Below are 17,233 nucleotides of genomic sequence, written 5' to 3' on the forward strand. Positions count from 1 at the left end.
TCTCTCTCCGCTTTGTGTGTGTGTCTCTGGCTGGCTCGCCCTCCCTTCTCCCTTCTGCATGTGTTCAGCTGCTCCAGCTGTCTCCCACTCAGTCTCTCAGGGCGCACCGCTTGGAGCTTTAGGGACCACTTCCCCGCAGTCGGACACGCCGGGGTCAGGCCGACCGACACGACGCGCACGCCTCAAACAAGATTTGCTGGTGAGTTTGCTTGACTTTATGTAATAGCCGTGATTAGTTTTGGCCACATACTTGACATGGTCTGTAATTTAATTAATTTTAGAAGACCCTTCAAAAATGATTGATATAGGACTTATTGCTAATACTGTAGTCATTCTATTTGCAGGCAAGGTAGCTTCCACTTCTTAAATGAAATCGAAATTCTTCTTCACCATCAGCTCCTCTTGGTAAAAACTAAATGGTTTCAACCAGAAAACTCCTCTTTCGAAACCCCATTGCTTGACATTTTACCCCAATCGTTTGATTTAATCCAGTAAGTTAGAAAAAATTCATATTTGTTTTGATGGGTTTGAATTGGTTAAAAGTGGCCACGGTAGAGCCAAAAGTTATACCTATCCATTCCTAATAATAATAATAATAATAATACAATTGCAAATTAACATACTAAATCTTCTCAAATCAAAATACACCGTTACTTTCTTTGCATAGAAGCGGTGCAAAGTTTTCTTCTCCCTTGTTGCACATATCTAAAGTAGATGACCCGTATAAGGGCGCCGGAGTTACGGTTCCACAGGCTCCAGATTCCAGCGGCCCAGACGAAAATCTCCACTCTTGGGAAGTCTCAACATTTGCATTAACACGTCTAAAACGGTAAACATAAATGGCCAGCATTGAGCCCACAAAGTTCAATCAGGGGTGTCCAACCTTTTTCCTCTGATTCTTATACTGGAAAATCAAAAGATTCAAGTGCCACCTTGTCACCTTTATCTCCATTGAACGTGCTAGTTAGTCACAGTCAAACAAGCCAATATATACATTGTTTTAATTATTGTAAAATTATTATTATAATCGCCAATAACAAATACAATCATTTTTTTCAAATGTTATGGGCTGTAGAAAAGGGACAGCAGGGCCATAAACAGTCCCCGGGCCAGACGTTGGACACCCGCGGCTAAACTTTATGACTTCTCCATAAGTGAGAGACAGCAGAACCTCCTCTCTTTGCTAACATGTCACATGACTGCTCCAGTGCTCTACTTTTGGAGCGGCAGTATAGTAATGTGGCCCCATAATCACTGGAGTCGGCTCCTTGGCTGAGCTCGGCGCGTTTCGGTGGCTGTAATAGGAGGGTAGGCAAGACATGCAGAGGGATTGTACAGCGTTGTCACCATCTCCGCTTCATACAGGACTGAAGCCACTGCAGGGTCAACCGGGTCAAGTAGTCCGAGTCACAGGTATCCAAGTCAAGGGAGCCAAATCTGTCCCACTAGAGTAAATAAAGTGTGCCGACTTCATCTTTCTTGCTAAATGGGTTTGTTCTTTTTAGTTTGGCAGAAAAATTATTGCGATTTCTCAAAATCTTTAACAGATATCACAAAAAAAAATCTCTCCCCTTTAGAGCATGAATTAAACAATACTACTAATTGTGTACCATTTACTTTCCATTATTTTCCATGACAAATGGTGATTTCAATTATAATTTATTGTGTTAACAAAAGAGCCCTAGTAATTGAGAAGCCACTGTAAGATTGAACAATTAAAGGGTCAAAGTTGTTTACTTAGTTGCCATATTTGATACTTACTTTTATTATGTTTCATTTATTTACCTACAGTTACATGAACCAATTATTAAAACATAATATTTGCTGTTTGTGTAAAACTGTCTTTTGCAAATATTATTTATAATGAGAACAATTTCGACTCGTTTTAATGATTTTTGGAGAGGAGGGGAATGTAATACATATCATACTGTATATCAATGTATCAAATATGACAGAGCGGAAGCTCCTCCATATTGCATTTCTGAGGTTGAGTGTTTAAATCTCAGCTCTGTTCTTCCTGTCTGGAGCTTGCGCGCTTTCGACTGTATCAAATAAATTTACAGTAGCTACTTTATACACAACAATTCATTAAATAGACGTTTTAGACTTTTTGTATGTCCCTTGAGGTGGAATTTTAGGCAAATGGCTATGACATGGCAAATGTAAAAGTATTGATTTGGCGCCCTATTGTTGGCATCTTCGTGTTAAGCAACTATGTTGAACTGGGGGGTGAGTGACTTCATTTCATTTCATTTTAATTGGTGGCGGGTATCTGTCACCAGTAGCCGATGTTTCCGTCAGGGCCTCAGGTGAGAAAAGCATCCGGAAGGCAACAAAGCATTTTCTTGGTCCTTATTGTCAGCGCAGATGACAAATCGGGCCTTTGTCCCACTTGGCAGGGTGAGCCGGCGGAGCTTCACAGCGGGAACGCTAGGTTTGAGAAGAGAATTTCTCACGAGGCTTTACGCCATCCATCATTATTGGATTTTGCAGGTGGAGCGCTCCCAGCAGTACCAGGGCGTGCTTCACTGTGCCCGGCCGAGCAGAACAACACCAGGTCCGCTCATGTGGACGTGCGTGTCGGCGTGTGGTCCCCCTTGTCTGTTTTTCCAAGTCCGCAGGTGGTCACTTGTGTTTGCGAGCTGACATTTTGCCTGTTACATTGGGCTGAAGGGTAATTTAAAAATGGATCCGCAGAGGTCAAGCCCCAATCACAAATTCCCAGAAAAGTGATACTCTGGGAACCACGGGCGTGCCAGGGCATCCCAGCTGAGACGCGGCAGCCACATCCTCACCGCGGGCATTCCACACGTCCACCGCCGGCTGCTGTCACGTCACCTCACCCCAGACGAATTGGTCACTTTGTTTTTGGTAGTTTTGCTTCACATTTTGGCCCGTCCAGTAAAGGAGACCAAAGTACATGCTTGTGTAGACAAAGACATTGTGACGTAGAAACAGTGAAAGTTTTCATTTCACTCAAAGTCCCAAAAAAATGAATGTAATGAAGACAAACATTTTTTTTATTTTTTTTTTTATAAGGACTGGAGACTAAGTGCAGTAAGATGCAGCAATATTTTAGCACGGATAAAGAATATATGTCTTTGAGTATTGTCTTATTGTCCATCAACATGTTGCTGTACTGTTTGCGCTCTTCCTTCCAAAGCCACAACTATCAATGCTAACCGTTTGCTTGTCAAGGGGGTTTCGTATTGTATGTTAGCATTAAGCTAATTAAACGTTCCTCAGGCAAAGTTATGTACTTATTTGAAATTATTCTCTTTGGTTGGCTGGATTTCTAGATAGTATTTCATTGAAATACTCCAGTACAGTCAGCTGAAAACTCGACTCAAGGACAGTTTGTGTTTGTGTAAATGTTTGTACTTGGTGACTTCCCACCATCCCGGTCTAGTCAGGTCACGTACGCGGACGTCTTGGTATGTTATGCTTCTCATGACACAAATAGCTCGTGATGTCACACTCTTGTCTTGGGGGCTAGTGAGGGGGGCACCACGTCAAGCCTTGTGGTCTGCACTTTGTCTTGTGAGTGAGCTGCCGCTGATTATAACTCCCTGTCATGCGTTCAAACTCCAGCTGCTTGGCATGCACTCGCGTGGCCCTTTTACAGGACAAGGAGCCATATTTAGCAACTTACGTCCACGGTAAATACGCCTTAACTACAAGCTTGCGCAATCGGGTGATTTCGCACAACCAATCAGCATAGAGACGATAACAATGGAAAACATGCATCATTTTCTATACTGCTCAGGGCTGGAGTGGAACTTTTCATTTTAGCATTCCCTCTATCAATATTCATATTGCATTTGATGTAAAATGTCATTTACAATTGAATGTGCTCACCAGATCACAATCAAACTTTTTTACGCCACTTCTGCTGTCCCACTTGGTGCACTGTTACAAACTTTGGTAATCGGAGGAGGTGATTGTGATTGTGTTATTCCAGGGGTGTCAAACTCATTTTTTGTCACAGGCCGCATCGTAGCCATAGTTTCCATTGGAGGGCCATTATGACTGTCAACGCCTTTTATTATACACAGTATGAGCTACACAACAAACTGATTAATATAACTAGCTTTTCGATCAGAGACTTAAAATTTTTAATCAAATATTTTGAAAAGGTGAATGGTAATAACAATTGCTAACAATATCTCCATGTTTTAAAGTGAAGACGATTCGATGCACATTTTGGTCGTATCTGGCTCCCGGGCCTTGAGTTTGACTCATATGTGTTATTTCAGACAGACGTGGTGTCATGTAGTTAGAATGTTTTTGTTTCCAGTTCTTTCATAATATAATGTAACGGCCGACCTGGAATGCATTTATGCGATAAAGTGATAGTCAAATCCAAGTCATCATCACACCACAAGATTGTGATTGCAAATTCATCCTTACTCTTTTTTTCCCATATCAAAACCATCTAAAGACAAGGATGAAACAATTTTCTGATTTTTTTTTGGGTGGCAAAATGCTCTTTGTAGTATGTAGTCTATGTACAGCGGACCCCTATGAATGTTGTGTTTTGTGACCTAACCTGCCACATGTTGCTCTTGGCTGCAAGGGACTTTTTTTCTTGCCTTTTCTAAAATGAAGCTTTTCTCCTGTGAATAGTTAGGCTCCACTGTCCTAGAACAGTGAAGCACTGTGGAGAGTTTCTATGTGAGTGACGGTGAACTAGCCAAGGTATTCTTACAAACCATTGCCGTCTGCCAGGCTAAAGACACAGAGGTTTCTGTTCAGTGCCAATATTAAAAAAAAATAATAATAATATTTGCGTAATGTACAGCTGCAAGACGTCACAATGTTTACGTTCTTCGACCTGCTGAAAGTCACTCTCGCCAATTAGCAATCAAGGCCACGAATTTGGGCAGAAAACACGCCAGCCAATCCAAGTTTTTTATTTTTGGCCTATCTTAATATCAATTAACATAAAAACCACGTGGGCCCATAAATGCCGTTGCAAAAATTTGCAATGTCATGACAACAAAGTTTAGTAGCTTAATGCTAAGACATAATGGCAAACACCATAGACAGCCTAATGGAAATTAGCAATGATATACACAGATCCGATAACATTTACAGGCACACGTTCTCGCTGCTCTGTGAGAATAACTACCAGCTGAGCTTCAAGCGTTATTACTCTGCCTCCTCTTCTTACGGTTAATTACATAGCGTGTTTTCTCACAGGCCTTGAGTGACTCCATCTTGTTGGCTTGGTGACATCTGTCATGCATGTCATTTCCTCTTTCCTTCAGATGCTGAGTGCCTGCGCCGGCCATCCAAAGTCAACTGCCTCACCCCTGCCTCATTGCTGCGTGCGTGTGTGCGCGTGTGTGTTTTTATGTGTGTTCTAGTCTCACATGGTTAGTATGCGTGTGTCCATCGTGTGCCTGTGTGTGCTCCTCCATGGCGTTCTTTCACAGCCACCCAAAGAAATTGACACCCAAACGGTACGGATTCGTCACTTATCTTGTATCACTATATTGTAGCTCAGCTCGAAACACCTGTACTATGTTTTGCTTTTGCATCATTTCTGTGGAATTTTACTCATGTACGCACGCGCACACTTTTTCACAAAGATCTCTTTCTGTCGGCGGTTTGTGCGGATATTTTGCCTCTATTTCTTTTGGCTGAGTTTTACTTTCCATCCATCTCCAGCAGGTACATTTTGCCCAAAATAATAACAGTCATCTAATAATTATTATCATACATCTTAAAATGTAAATATTGAGGTGACATTTGATGTGTTAAAATGTGAGCTCTATACTGTATGTATGAATTTGTATCTTAGCATCTGTTCATTGGTTTAGGTCATATTTTGATCATTTTTCTGTCTTCATATTTGATTAGTTTGTCTCACAGTGTGCCTTATTCTAGGAATGCACAGATGGCTATCATTGGGACCCTCAGACAGAGCACTGCAAAGGTAAATCAGATGATGAAGCCTCATGACTTGTTGAATATTTTGGGGACATTTGTGCATGTATGCCGTCAGACATCAATGAGTGCGAGACCATCCCGGACGCGTGCAAAGGGGAGATGAAATGCTTCAACCACTACGGAGGCTACCTGTGCCTTCCCCGCTCGGCTTCAGTCATCCCGGCCCCCCAACCCGCCACCGCGCCCACCGAGGCTTTCAACCCCTGCCCCCTGGGCTATGAGCCTCAGGGAGACAGCTGCGTGGGTGAGTGTGTGTGGGGGGGGTCAGAGCAGGTGGTTGGTGGGGTCTGGATGGGTGTCAATGAGTGATTGCCCCCCTGTGGGTTTGGTGTCTAGATGTGAGGGGGTGGGGGGGCAATGACAATGTGTGTAGGAATTTGGTACATTTCACACGACAGCAGCTGCTGTGTTGCAGGCCTGAAAAGCTCATCTATTGGATCTTCCTGGTAATGTGTTTCCACCATTCGTGGAATTTCCTAGTGAGGCAGAACTGTGCACTATTTGACATTTATGTGCAACTCATACTGCGAGTAAAGCGCTAGTTGTGGCTAGCGTGATTAAACTAAGGGTAAGTTAGAATTTCGAAATGTCGTCTATTATATAAATGACCAGCCTAGTTCCTCTTATCCAAGCGCAGACGTGGACGAGTGCGAACGCGACGAGCACGACTGCCAGCCCAGCCAGCAGTGCGTCAACACCTTGGGGGCCTTCACCTGCCACTGCCCCGACGGCTACCGCAAAGTGGGCACGGAATGCATCGGTGAGGCGGCAAATCTTTTTCTTTTTAGTGTAGGAGACTGAAGAAACTGAGAGGTTAACCGCGGTCCGTCCGCTCTTCCGTCAGACATCGACGAGTGCAGGTACAGGTACTGCCAGCATCGCTGCGTCAACGTTCCCGGCTCATTTACGTGCCAGTGTGAGCCCGGCTTCCAGCTGGCGGGAAACAACCGCTCCTGCGTCGGTGAGTGGCAACCTCCCACTTGAATTGGAATCACACCCTTGACTGGTTGCCAGTTTTGGATTTTAGAGACCAATAAAACAATAACAACAAAGTCAAAAGCCAAAGAATACAAATGGCCCTTGAAACGAATTAGCTGAAACTCTGCGGATACGGGCACGTCGTTTCCTTTCAGATGTGAACGAGTGCGACATGGGGGCGCCGTGTTCTCAGCGCTGTTACAACACGTACGGCACCTTCCTGTGCCGCTGCGAGCACGGCTACGAGCTGGCCCCCGACGGCTTCGCTTGCAACGGTGAGTGGCCCGATCGACAGCGCGTGTGACGTGGGTGGGGCGCGAATCCGCTTTGAGTGACGGCGCGTTGACCGTGGCAGATGTGGACGAGTGCAGCTACTCCAGCTACCTGTGCCAGCACCGCTGCGTCAACCAGCCCGGAAAGTTCTCCTGCGTCTGCCCTGAGGGATACCAGTTGCAAGGCACGCGACTCTGCCAGGGTGAGTCAGAATGCGTGTGCGGAGGGCGGCGCAACATGAACAACGTTTGGCTAAAGCAATACGTTGTTGCCTGCCTGGGCAGATATCAACGAATGCGAAACAGGCGAGCATCAGTGCGCGGATACGCAGACGTGCGTCAACATCCACGGACGATACCAGTGCGTGGACGCTAACCGATGTCTGGACCCGTACGTGCAGGTGTCGGACAAGTAAGTGCCTGCCTGCTCTCACACACGCGCACACATGCTCCCAATATGCTGGCATTCATCTCGACACGCACGATGTACTCACACGCTCCAGCTGCACACTTTCCATGCGGCGGACTTTCCCCCACATCACAATGCAACTTTGGCTTTGTTAGATTGCTAACAGGTGGACGGCGCTTTCAACATACACACGTTCAAACCAAGAGCAAATGTGGAATTTTCATCTTTCTAGCGGGTAGCGTATGACTTCAAAATTTGTGAATGACAGTAAGAGCTTATATTATAGATTTTTCCCCCCACATTCACATTCCGATTTTTGATGAAAAGGCAATCATTCCAGAAATAAAAACACATCCTACCAAGATATGAAATCATACAAATCAAAGTTGGCCTGTTTAACATTTGAAATATTGTTTTCGGTTAGGGTTATTCATATTGATTATAAATTAACATATTGAATGAATTAATGAATTGTTTCTTTTTCCTGCTTTTACGTTGGCTGTATTGTGAAATAATCAGATTCTAACGACGCTTCTGAACTTCTGATTTTAGCTCAGCAGTTTGGGAACGCAAACGCTAACTAAGCTCTGCTGACCTCTGCTGGTTAATTTTGTAACTTCTCTTTTCAACTCCTGTATTTTTCACATTATGTGCAGCCGTTGCGTGTGTCCGGTGACAAAGGCGGCATGCCGAGATCTGCCGTTCTCCATCGTGCACCGCTACATGAGCATCACGTCGGAGCGCTCGGTGCCGTCCGACATCTTCCAGATTCAGGCCACCAGCGTCTCCCCAGGGGCCTACAACACTTTTCGCATTCGCGCCGGCGACACGCACGGTGACTTCTACATCAGGGTGAGAACGCAGCATCATAAACATGGATTGATTGGTAGAAGAGCAAAAAAAAAAAAAAAGGAGATAAAAGTTGGATATTGCTGGAAAATAGTCCATTTTTTTTTAAAGATTTCCCTTACCAATAAATTGTAAACATTTTTCTTCCATAAAACTTTGGTTTTGGCTTTGTTAGATTGCGAACAGGTGGCTGACACTGCACACAAATTGTTTGTGATTTTTTTGTGGATATCGAAAGCTAAATTTTATATGAAACTATCTTTAGTTATAAAATATAAATCCAGTCAAAGATTTGGCACCATTTTCTAAAATCTGATTTTTAACAAATTTTCTCGTGCCATCAAATCAAAAATGCTAAACTCAGTGTCGTTTTTCAAAACAAAATTTTAACAAATTATTTGTAGTTAAAAAATTCTAAATCCAGGCAAAAAATTTGCATCATTTTTCTTATTTTTAACAAATTTTCCCATACCATCAAATTGCTAATTTATTTAATCCCATCAAAACCTTTGTGTAAAAATTGAGTTTGAAAAAATCAAAAACTCACTCAAATTCCAAAGTCACGGAAAAAATCTATATCATTTTTTTAAACAACCAATTGTTCTTACCATCAAATACTTTCCCATTTAAGTACAGAAATTCAGTGTAAGAAAATTTTGTTAAACCATTCAGAGTCCAGTTAGAGTCATTTTTTAAGTGAATTTTTTATGTTTGAAGTCAAAATAAATTCGATATCCAAAAATACAGTTTGCCAAAAATTCATTTCTGTCACTGATTTATGTTTAATATTAAAATGGACATTACAAACTTTTAACGTGAGCCTGTGAACTCATGAGCCACAATTTTTTGTGTGAATATATTCTTTTATGCATTCAGCAAATCAACAACATCAGCGCCATGCTGGTCCTTGCCCGCGCCGTGTCAGGCCCTCGCGAGTACACGTTGGACCTGGAGATGGTGTCGGTCAACCCGTTGCTCAGCTACCAGGGCAACTACCAGAGCAGCTCTGCCCTCAGACTCTCCATCTACATCGGCCCCTACACCTTCTGATTCCCGCCAACCAATAAGACGCCCGCAGCAGACGGCGCGGAACGACGAGGCAACGACAGAAACGTAAACCGGAAGAGGAAAAGTCATCTTCGACTGTGCCAACATTCATTTTTCAGCTCCCATACATGGAAATCCCTTTCAGCATTTCTTTCATGTCCTACGAGTGCACCGAGTTTGGAATAACGCACTAGCAATAAATGCTCAAACACCTTAACGCAAACCCTATGGCGCACTCATTCCATATTCTTCATATCAGAAGGTCCGTGCACTCGTATTTTCTTTCTGCTCACTAGTAAGACCATTCAGTGTATTTGTTGAATAACTAGCAGGTTAATGATATCTTACTCTTTTATACTAGTGACAGTTTTTGTCCTCCTAGTACACATTTCTAGGCCCAACTAGTTGGGACTGTTAACCACTGAAAGGACCATGTACGAGTTTGTTTTTTGTCCTCACTGGTAAGACAACTAGGACATGTTTCTGAATGAAGTGTGGCCTTGGCGTTTAACTGGTGTACTCAATCGTCTTACTCGTGAGGATGAAGCGCATGCCAGTACATGGACCTGAAACACATCAAGAAAATGGTTGAGATAGTCGGGATGGCTTTCCACGCATTGGTGGACTTTGAGCTTAAAATCGTCTGCTGAAGGCTGATAACAAATGAGTGGAACAAGTGTGTGTGTGTGTGCGTGTGTGTGATCATCTCAGATCATCTCCCGTTGTCTTATAGTGATCCACGGCACACAAACTTCAGACGTCTTCCTTTTCTTCTTCTTGATGCCTCCAAAATTTGCAACATTGGAACATCTTTGTTGAATTTTTTTTCTGTCTGTCTTAGATTTTGAACACCAATAAAAATGAGAATCTTTAATCCCCTCAGAATTGTTTTTTGTGGGGGGGAAAAAACTATACATCTTTTTTCCTCCAACATATATGTATAACTCTTTCCACCCAAAACTATTCCTTTAAATACACTTTTTTGACAAAATATTTGGAATTTTTTTTGTAATGTGTGTTAATACGTATATATATCCACTTCCATTATGTGGACTAGTGCTGGTCCTCGTAAAAGTCATGAGTGACTTGACGCGAGAAGCAATTGACACCCTCACACTGTTTTGTAATTGTTCATATTTGCCACAAGATGGCGACAGATTTTTTTTCCCCCCCCACCCAGATTAGTTCCGCACTTCAACATGGTTTCTTTGCCATAAGACGTCACAGTATGTTTTTGGCCTGAGCTTTTTCTTTTTCAAAAAGATTTAAGTTTGTTTTCGGAAAATAAAGCATTGTGTTGTTGCATGGCTGTTCCTATGCTCACTACGTTGTGATGCTTGCTGAATAAAATTAAAAAACCGGAGTTTATTGGTGTTCATTCCTCCTGCCCCTTCCGAGCTCCGACAAACATCATCGTCACCAGAACACCATCGACCACTAACCTAAAAAACAACATACAATGTTTAAAAATTCATTTGCATTGAATGAAACAATGACATCAAACATTATCCCCCCCCCAAAAAAAAGGTAAAAATCTGACACACTATGTGTCACGGATCGGAATGGTGCAGGGCGACCAAATGCAGCTCCGACCAGGGTTTGTTGAAGGGAAAACGTAGTTGGAAGGGAGGATAAGGGGAACAAACTAACACAACCGGCAAACTGACATAACTTAACGGACAGACCAACAGACTGGCTAACCAAAACCGAACTGGCAAAGACACGAACCCAAAAGAAACAAGAACGACATCAACAATCCGAAAGGGAAGGGAGGGGCAGACAGGACTTAAATACAAGACAGGTAACAAGAAGCAGGTAACTGTGATTACATTGATTGCGGTAACACAGGAGGGGAGGGGCGACGCCAGCAGAAACCATGGTAACATGGAACATAATAAAGCAACCGGGGACGAGACGTGACACTATGGATGAGAAAAACCCTCATTTAAAACCCTAACCCTAGGTTCTAATTTGACACCCTAGAATTGGTCACAACCCCTAATTTTAAACCATAACCTGAGATTCCAACCCTAATTTAAAACTATAACCCCATTTAAAAAGCAAATTGGAACCCCTAACCTTACTTTAAAACCCAAGTTTCAAACCCCAACCCTGGTTTCAAACCCAAATTTGAAAGCCAAACCATGTTTTAAAACCCTAATTTAAAACCCTAACTCCAGATCAAACCCTGGTTTCAAACCCAAATTTGAAAGCCAAACAGTTTTAAAACCATAATTTAAAACTCTAACCCCAGATCAAACCCTACTTCCAAACCCTGATTTGAAACCCTAACTCTAGTTTCAAAACCAAATTTGAAACCCCAACCCTATTTCTGAAACCAATTTTCAAAGCCTAATTTAAACAAGAACCCTAGTTTAACTCTAAATTGAATCGCTAAGGCTAGTTTCAAACCCACATCTAAAGACCTAACCCTTATTTAAAACCCTAATTTCAAACACTCACCGAAATGTAAAACCCTGTTTTATAACATTAAACCCTACACCTAAGCCTAACCTCTAACTCTAATACCCAACACCCCAAAAAATAACATTTCCCCAAAATAACATTTTTGGAAAGCTTGTCCACAAAGGTGAGGAAAACCTGACACACGTACACAACCACACACACACATGCATGCACGCACACACAACAACACACACACGCACACACACACACACACACACACACACACCACCACCACACAAACACCCATCTGGTGTCGCTGAGGGTGGTAATGAGTCACACACACTTCTTTTATATAATCCGACCATCCCATTCTGTGCTTGTCTACTAGTGTTTAGTGTGCCAACCCCCCCCCCCCACACACACACACACACACACTGGGGTAAGAAGAAAAATTGACAACAATGCTTTTATATACACCCAAAACCTAGGTAGCTTCTCTTACATAAGAAAAGACAAAAAAGTTGACATCACTTTGTGTTTTTTTTTCCATAAATTTTAATTTTTGAAAGCATGCGGGAGAAGTAAAATTATTTAAAAAAAAAAACTTTTGATGCGCTCTCTGTTGCAAAAATGTTCACCTCTCGTGGGTAATGGTGGTAGAATATATCTTAAATGTGCACGTATGCATGCACACGCACACACACACACACACACACACATACACACACACACACACACACACACACACACACACACAATGTGAGAATCTGTTACGTGTCTGCTCGACTTTTTATTTTTTCCAATAAAAAAAAAAGATTTATATAAACGCTGTGACCTCCACCTTGGTTCCTTTTCACATTACATAAACACGGTTGCCAAGAGGCAACAAAGTGTTGCTATGGCGGCGTGGGCGCACATCCACAATATATTGTGTACCGCTCAAGACGTTCACCCACAGGGACAAGAAATAGCAACAACTGCCGTGCAGAGAAATTAAACCCAGTAAAAACATGCATTCAGAAGAAACACATTTCAACTTGTCACATTTAACCAACAATCTTGCCTGTGCCAATGGGATTTTAAAATATACAGTATATTTCTAATAACAAGAAAAAAAATCTAATAAAACATAATAAATGGTCAGTTTGACCTGAAACCCAACAATGTTAAACCAATTTTAAAAATAAATAAGTTGGTAAATGCAAGCAAAATATGTTTAATAGTCATTTTAAAACATATTCATAAATATAACTATCTATATATTTTCTATCTTTTCACATTTCAATTATTTTAATCATTGAGGGTTGTTAATAGTAAATTCCAAAATATAGTTTAAATGGAAAAATCAACTTGAACTTTTTTGTTAAATTTTCAAATCAACTTTTATTTGAAATCATGAGAGAGCATAACTATGTCGTCTTTTAAAAGAAAGTGAGAGAAAAAAATAGGTGCAGCAATTGTGACTTAGATACACACATACATACACAATAATCTGAATAATGATTAGACTGCAGTATAAGCAGCATAAGTATATGCAAGTCTCATATTTACGAAACATGACTTTTAGCATCGATTCCACAAAAGTTGATGATTGCTGCGTGTTTGTTTTGAAACAGAAATCTTCTTTTGCTAACTTGTTTGTTCTGCGTTGGTTGCTTTGACTCAAGTGTGCCGCTCGCATCTATTTGGAGCGTCAGTCAAAAATAGTACACATGACCATCACTGTGATGAAGTGGCATCGGACAGTCACTCTTCATGAATCAGGAGTGAAAGTACGTGTGAATGGCAATGACAGCTCACGCACACAAACACACACACACACACACGCACACACACACACACACACACGCACACACACACACACACACACACACGTGTCCTCATGTCCCAAACTGTGTCAACAACAACAATAATGGGGGCAAGTGCAGCATACGGACAAATGTAGTTCAGCGGCGCTCAGTATCAACCATCTGAATGAATGACACTTTGGTTCGAGTGAGTGAGTGAGTGAGTGAGTGAGTGAGTGAGTGAGTGAGTGAGTGAGTGAGTGAGTGAGTGAGTGAGTGAGTGAGTGAGTGAGTGAGTGAGTGAGTGAGTGAGTGAGTGAGTGAGTGCTACAATTAGTTTATGAACAAAACTAAAAGTGTCACTTTGGCTCCCCCCCTTGAGTATGTGTGCATGCTTCTCACACACACTTACATGCATGTACACACAGATGTACACATCCTACATGCGTTCCGTTTGTGTTTGCAGTACACGGATGAAAACGACACTTGACGTGCATTTGTTCTCCCTGTAAATGTGTTAAATAACCGAGCAGGGGGGAGCCACCGGTATCAATGAAAGAGAGGAGTGCATGGAAGACGTCGAGGTGGTGTCTCCATGGCAACACCCGCATCAGCACCGCTGTGGTGGTGATGGGAAAAACTAAAGTCTGTGCATGCGTGCATGTGCATGTACACAAGAGTCAGAAGTACAAAAACAGCGAGCGATAACAAGCTAATGTGATCTGAGCAGATCAGAGTATTGGGAACACCACAAGGTGGTACATTTTGATGCAAGTGCAAGGTACAAGAACAAACTACAATTTAAAATCCTACAAATTCTTTTGACAGGAAAGTGAGTGTGCACACACACACACAAACACGCACGCACGCACGCGCAGTACACACACTTAGGCCAATGCCAAATATTGGCCGAGCACTGCCCGCTTGCCTTCTCGGCGGCTGCCCCAGCAGCTAAAAATAAACTGCTTATTGTAAGAGCACAAAGAACAAGGTGCAAGGCTACATAAGTGAGACAGCTGAAGAAGAAGAGGAGGAGGAGGAGAATGAAGAGGATGAAGGAGGCGTTGGTGCACTTCTTATTCACTTGTTCTTGCGCATTAAAAAGTTGACTTTGGTGGAATTGCAAATTCATTTGCTCTCGGATTGTCTTAATAATTAATTGATCAACCCATTCTCTACTTTGACTGACTTCTTTTTTTGCTTTCACATCTTCAAACAGCTCATGGCGCCTCCAGTCACCCAATGGCTCTCTCAATGTCCTTTTCACACTCTTTGCACTTTGTGTTCCTGATGAGACACGCCGATGGCGGTCCCGTGTTTGGCAGCTGCCTTACCAACAGGTGTGACTTTCACAGCATATCGAGGGACGCAAAAAAAGTGCAAAAATTTGGAGCGAACAGCATGTTCCCCTCACCTTTAGTCATCGTCGCTTCACGCACAACACCGACAGAACACACACATACATCATCATCTTCATCATCATCATTAGCATGCAAGTTTGTTCTGGGTGTTGAGTGTATTCAAGCCACACGCGCACACACACACACACCACAATGGTACAAACCATCAATATGATACTAAACGCATGCAATTGTGCCCCAGACATCATTTGGAGCACTTCACAATCTTCATCTTGTGACGAAAATGTAGATGAAATATCTTCACCTCATCAGAGATGCTGATGGAGTGTTTTCAGAATTGATTATTCTACTTATTATCCCATCGATTAATCGGATGACCACAAATTTTGTGATATGAAACAATAAAATGTGCACGTGGTGTCCACTAGGGGTCACCATTCTCACATAATACTGCTGGATCTATGACTTTGAGTATGTGTGGTTTTAAAAAGTGGGCCTTGGCCCGATGAGTGACGTAGCAATCAGCAAATGAGAGCGTAGACCTGGTGCTGCTTTGTGAGTCTTTGAGGCACAAACTTTGCTTCGACTTTGTGAGTTATAAATAAGTCGAAGAGTGGTTTATTTTTGGGACAAAGTCGTGTAAAAGAGACATGAGGGACAATACAACCGACAGACAACAAGTACCAGAAAGGTGTGGGTTTTTTTTCCCTCTCTCACTGTGCTTATTTTTACACCCACGGATTTCAAGGTCTGCACTTTGTTTCTTGAAAAATAAAAAACGGGGGAAGGAGCTTATCTGTTGCCTAGCAACACCTTCCATTGCCAGATATACGCAGCAGACAACTAGCAGCAGATTTGAAAAAGATACAGAAAAGTCAACGAAGTTACTGATCATTGACAGTTCAGTCTAACGGACAGGCAACTTAAACCATTTGACCTTCCAAGCGGACATACCTTTTGTTTTTCAGAATCAGAATCAGCTTTATTGGCCTTGTTTGATATGGTCAGTTGATCAATACAATCAATACATTCTCTCAATTGATTTGGTCAGTTGATAGCAGATATAATTGTAGCAGCACCAAACTGTCCACGCACAATAAGCAAACATTAGGCGCAAAAACGTCCGCTCGACGTCCATGCGTGACGTCAGCGCGCTGGAACGCTCATCGATGTGAAGGGCTTTGATTTTCATCCGCTGACGCATAATCACAGCAGCTTACATCAGCTACAGAACAAACGGCTGCTTAGTCACAAGCTTCTAAAAATGACATGCATACTGGCCACTCCACTAGGGACAGTGGATGTGGGTCTTCAGTATTGCTAACCAATATTTTAAACATATGGACACAAAACATGTCAGTCTCAACATGTGCCACTTTTCTAGAAAGACTGTATTTCGTGCAGTACCACGTTGTGCCTCAACATGCGAGGCAGCACTGAGCTATATTGGAAAACATACAGCATGATTAAAAGCAAGAAGAAGAGACAGAGAAGCTCTGCTGCTGTTTGTTCCTACAAAGCAGAGTAAATGTGTCCTATTTGACTTTTGTGCTTTGTTCTTTTGAAGTCCTCACAGTGATTTTATGCAACAGTTCCCCCATTTCTTGACAGCATCATTATGGGGACATTTTCTAAAAATAATTTCACTACAGAACACCATGAAAGAAAATAGAGTGATGCACATACTTAGAGGTACTTGTGATGTTATTTCTGTTTTTGAAACAAGGAGTGCGCATGACTCACCTCATCTTGGGTCCATTCAAAACCTTGAATGAGCTCAACCTTTGATTAGGACTTCACTGGTGGACGCATGAGAGCGAGTGACGTCGTTGCTACGTAGCAACGCACATAAAATGCATATTATTAGTTCATTTAATCTTTTAGAGCTCAAAGTGGTACACAACGATGAAGGGTTTATTGTTTAGTCTAATGCAAGATGCACAGATTTTGGATTTTGTGACAGGTTTGGTTTGTAACATGTTAGACATTTGGCAAAAAATGTCATAACCAAATGAATTTATTTTTTTCGTGGCAACTCTTTAGACACATTAAAAGCATACCATTGGTTTTGCTCTCTCTCACACAAATAAACACAAGCAAACACACGGACACACAGCACACACAGCACACACAACACACACTTTCTCCCCTCCCCTCCCCTCTCTCTTT

General features: G+C 42.2%; 1 protein-coding gene across 2 annotated transcripts; it reads left to right on the plus strand.

Moving 5' to 3' along the window:
• The first annotated feature begins 11 nt into the window (after positions 1-11).
• Positions 12-10,384, plus strand: efemp2a (EGF-like fibulin extracellular matrix protein 2a). 2 transcript variants are annotated; one of them, XM_088391083.1, is made up of 11 exons: positions 56-199; positions 5,271-5,465; positions 5,893-5,941; positions 6,011-6,199; positions 6,593-6,715; positions 6,800-6,916; positions 7,089-7,208; positions 7,289-7,408; positions 7,491-7,617; positions 8,271-8,466; positions 9,340-10,384. In XM_088391083.1, the coding sequence occupies exons 2-11, from the start codon at positions 5,376-5,378 to the stop codon at positions 9,511-9,513; spliced, it is 1,305 nt and encodes a 434-aa protein (XP_088247209.1). In that variant the 5' UTR covers positions 56-199; positions 5,271-5,375; the 3' UTR covers positions 9,514-10,384. The 2 variants fall into 2 exon arrangements, with proteins under 2 accessions (XP_088247200.1, XP_088247209.1); XM_088391074.1 differs by lacking the exon at positions 5,271-5,465 and having other exon boundaries at positions 12-199.
• Positions 10,385-17,233: the final 6,849 nt, after the last annotated feature.

The sequence above is a fragment of the Syngnathus floridae genome, chromosome 1, assembly GCF_059516105.1.
Source record: "Syngnathus floridae isolate MCC-2025c chromosome 1, RoL_Sflo_1.0, whole genome shotgun sequence".
In the NCBI taxonomy this organism is placed as follows: Eukaryota; Metazoa; Chordata; class Actinopteri; order Syngnathiformes; family Syngnathidae; genus Syngnathus; species Syngnathus floridae.

Excerpts from the sequence above, each read along its gene's own strand:
- efemp2a (XM_088391074.1), top strand. The coding sequence starts at position 59 with ATGTGTTCAGCTGCTCCAGCTGTCTCCCACTCAGTCTCTCAGGGCGCA. Across the intron at positions 5,942-6,010 it reads TCAGACAGAGCACTGCAAAG|ACATCAATGAGTGCGAGACC; the intron begins GTAAATCAGATG and ends GTATGCCGTCAG. Across the intron at positions 8,467-9,339 it reads ACGGTGACTTCTACATCAGG|CAAATCAACAACATCAGCGC; the intron begins GTGAGAACGCAG and ends TTATGCATTCAG.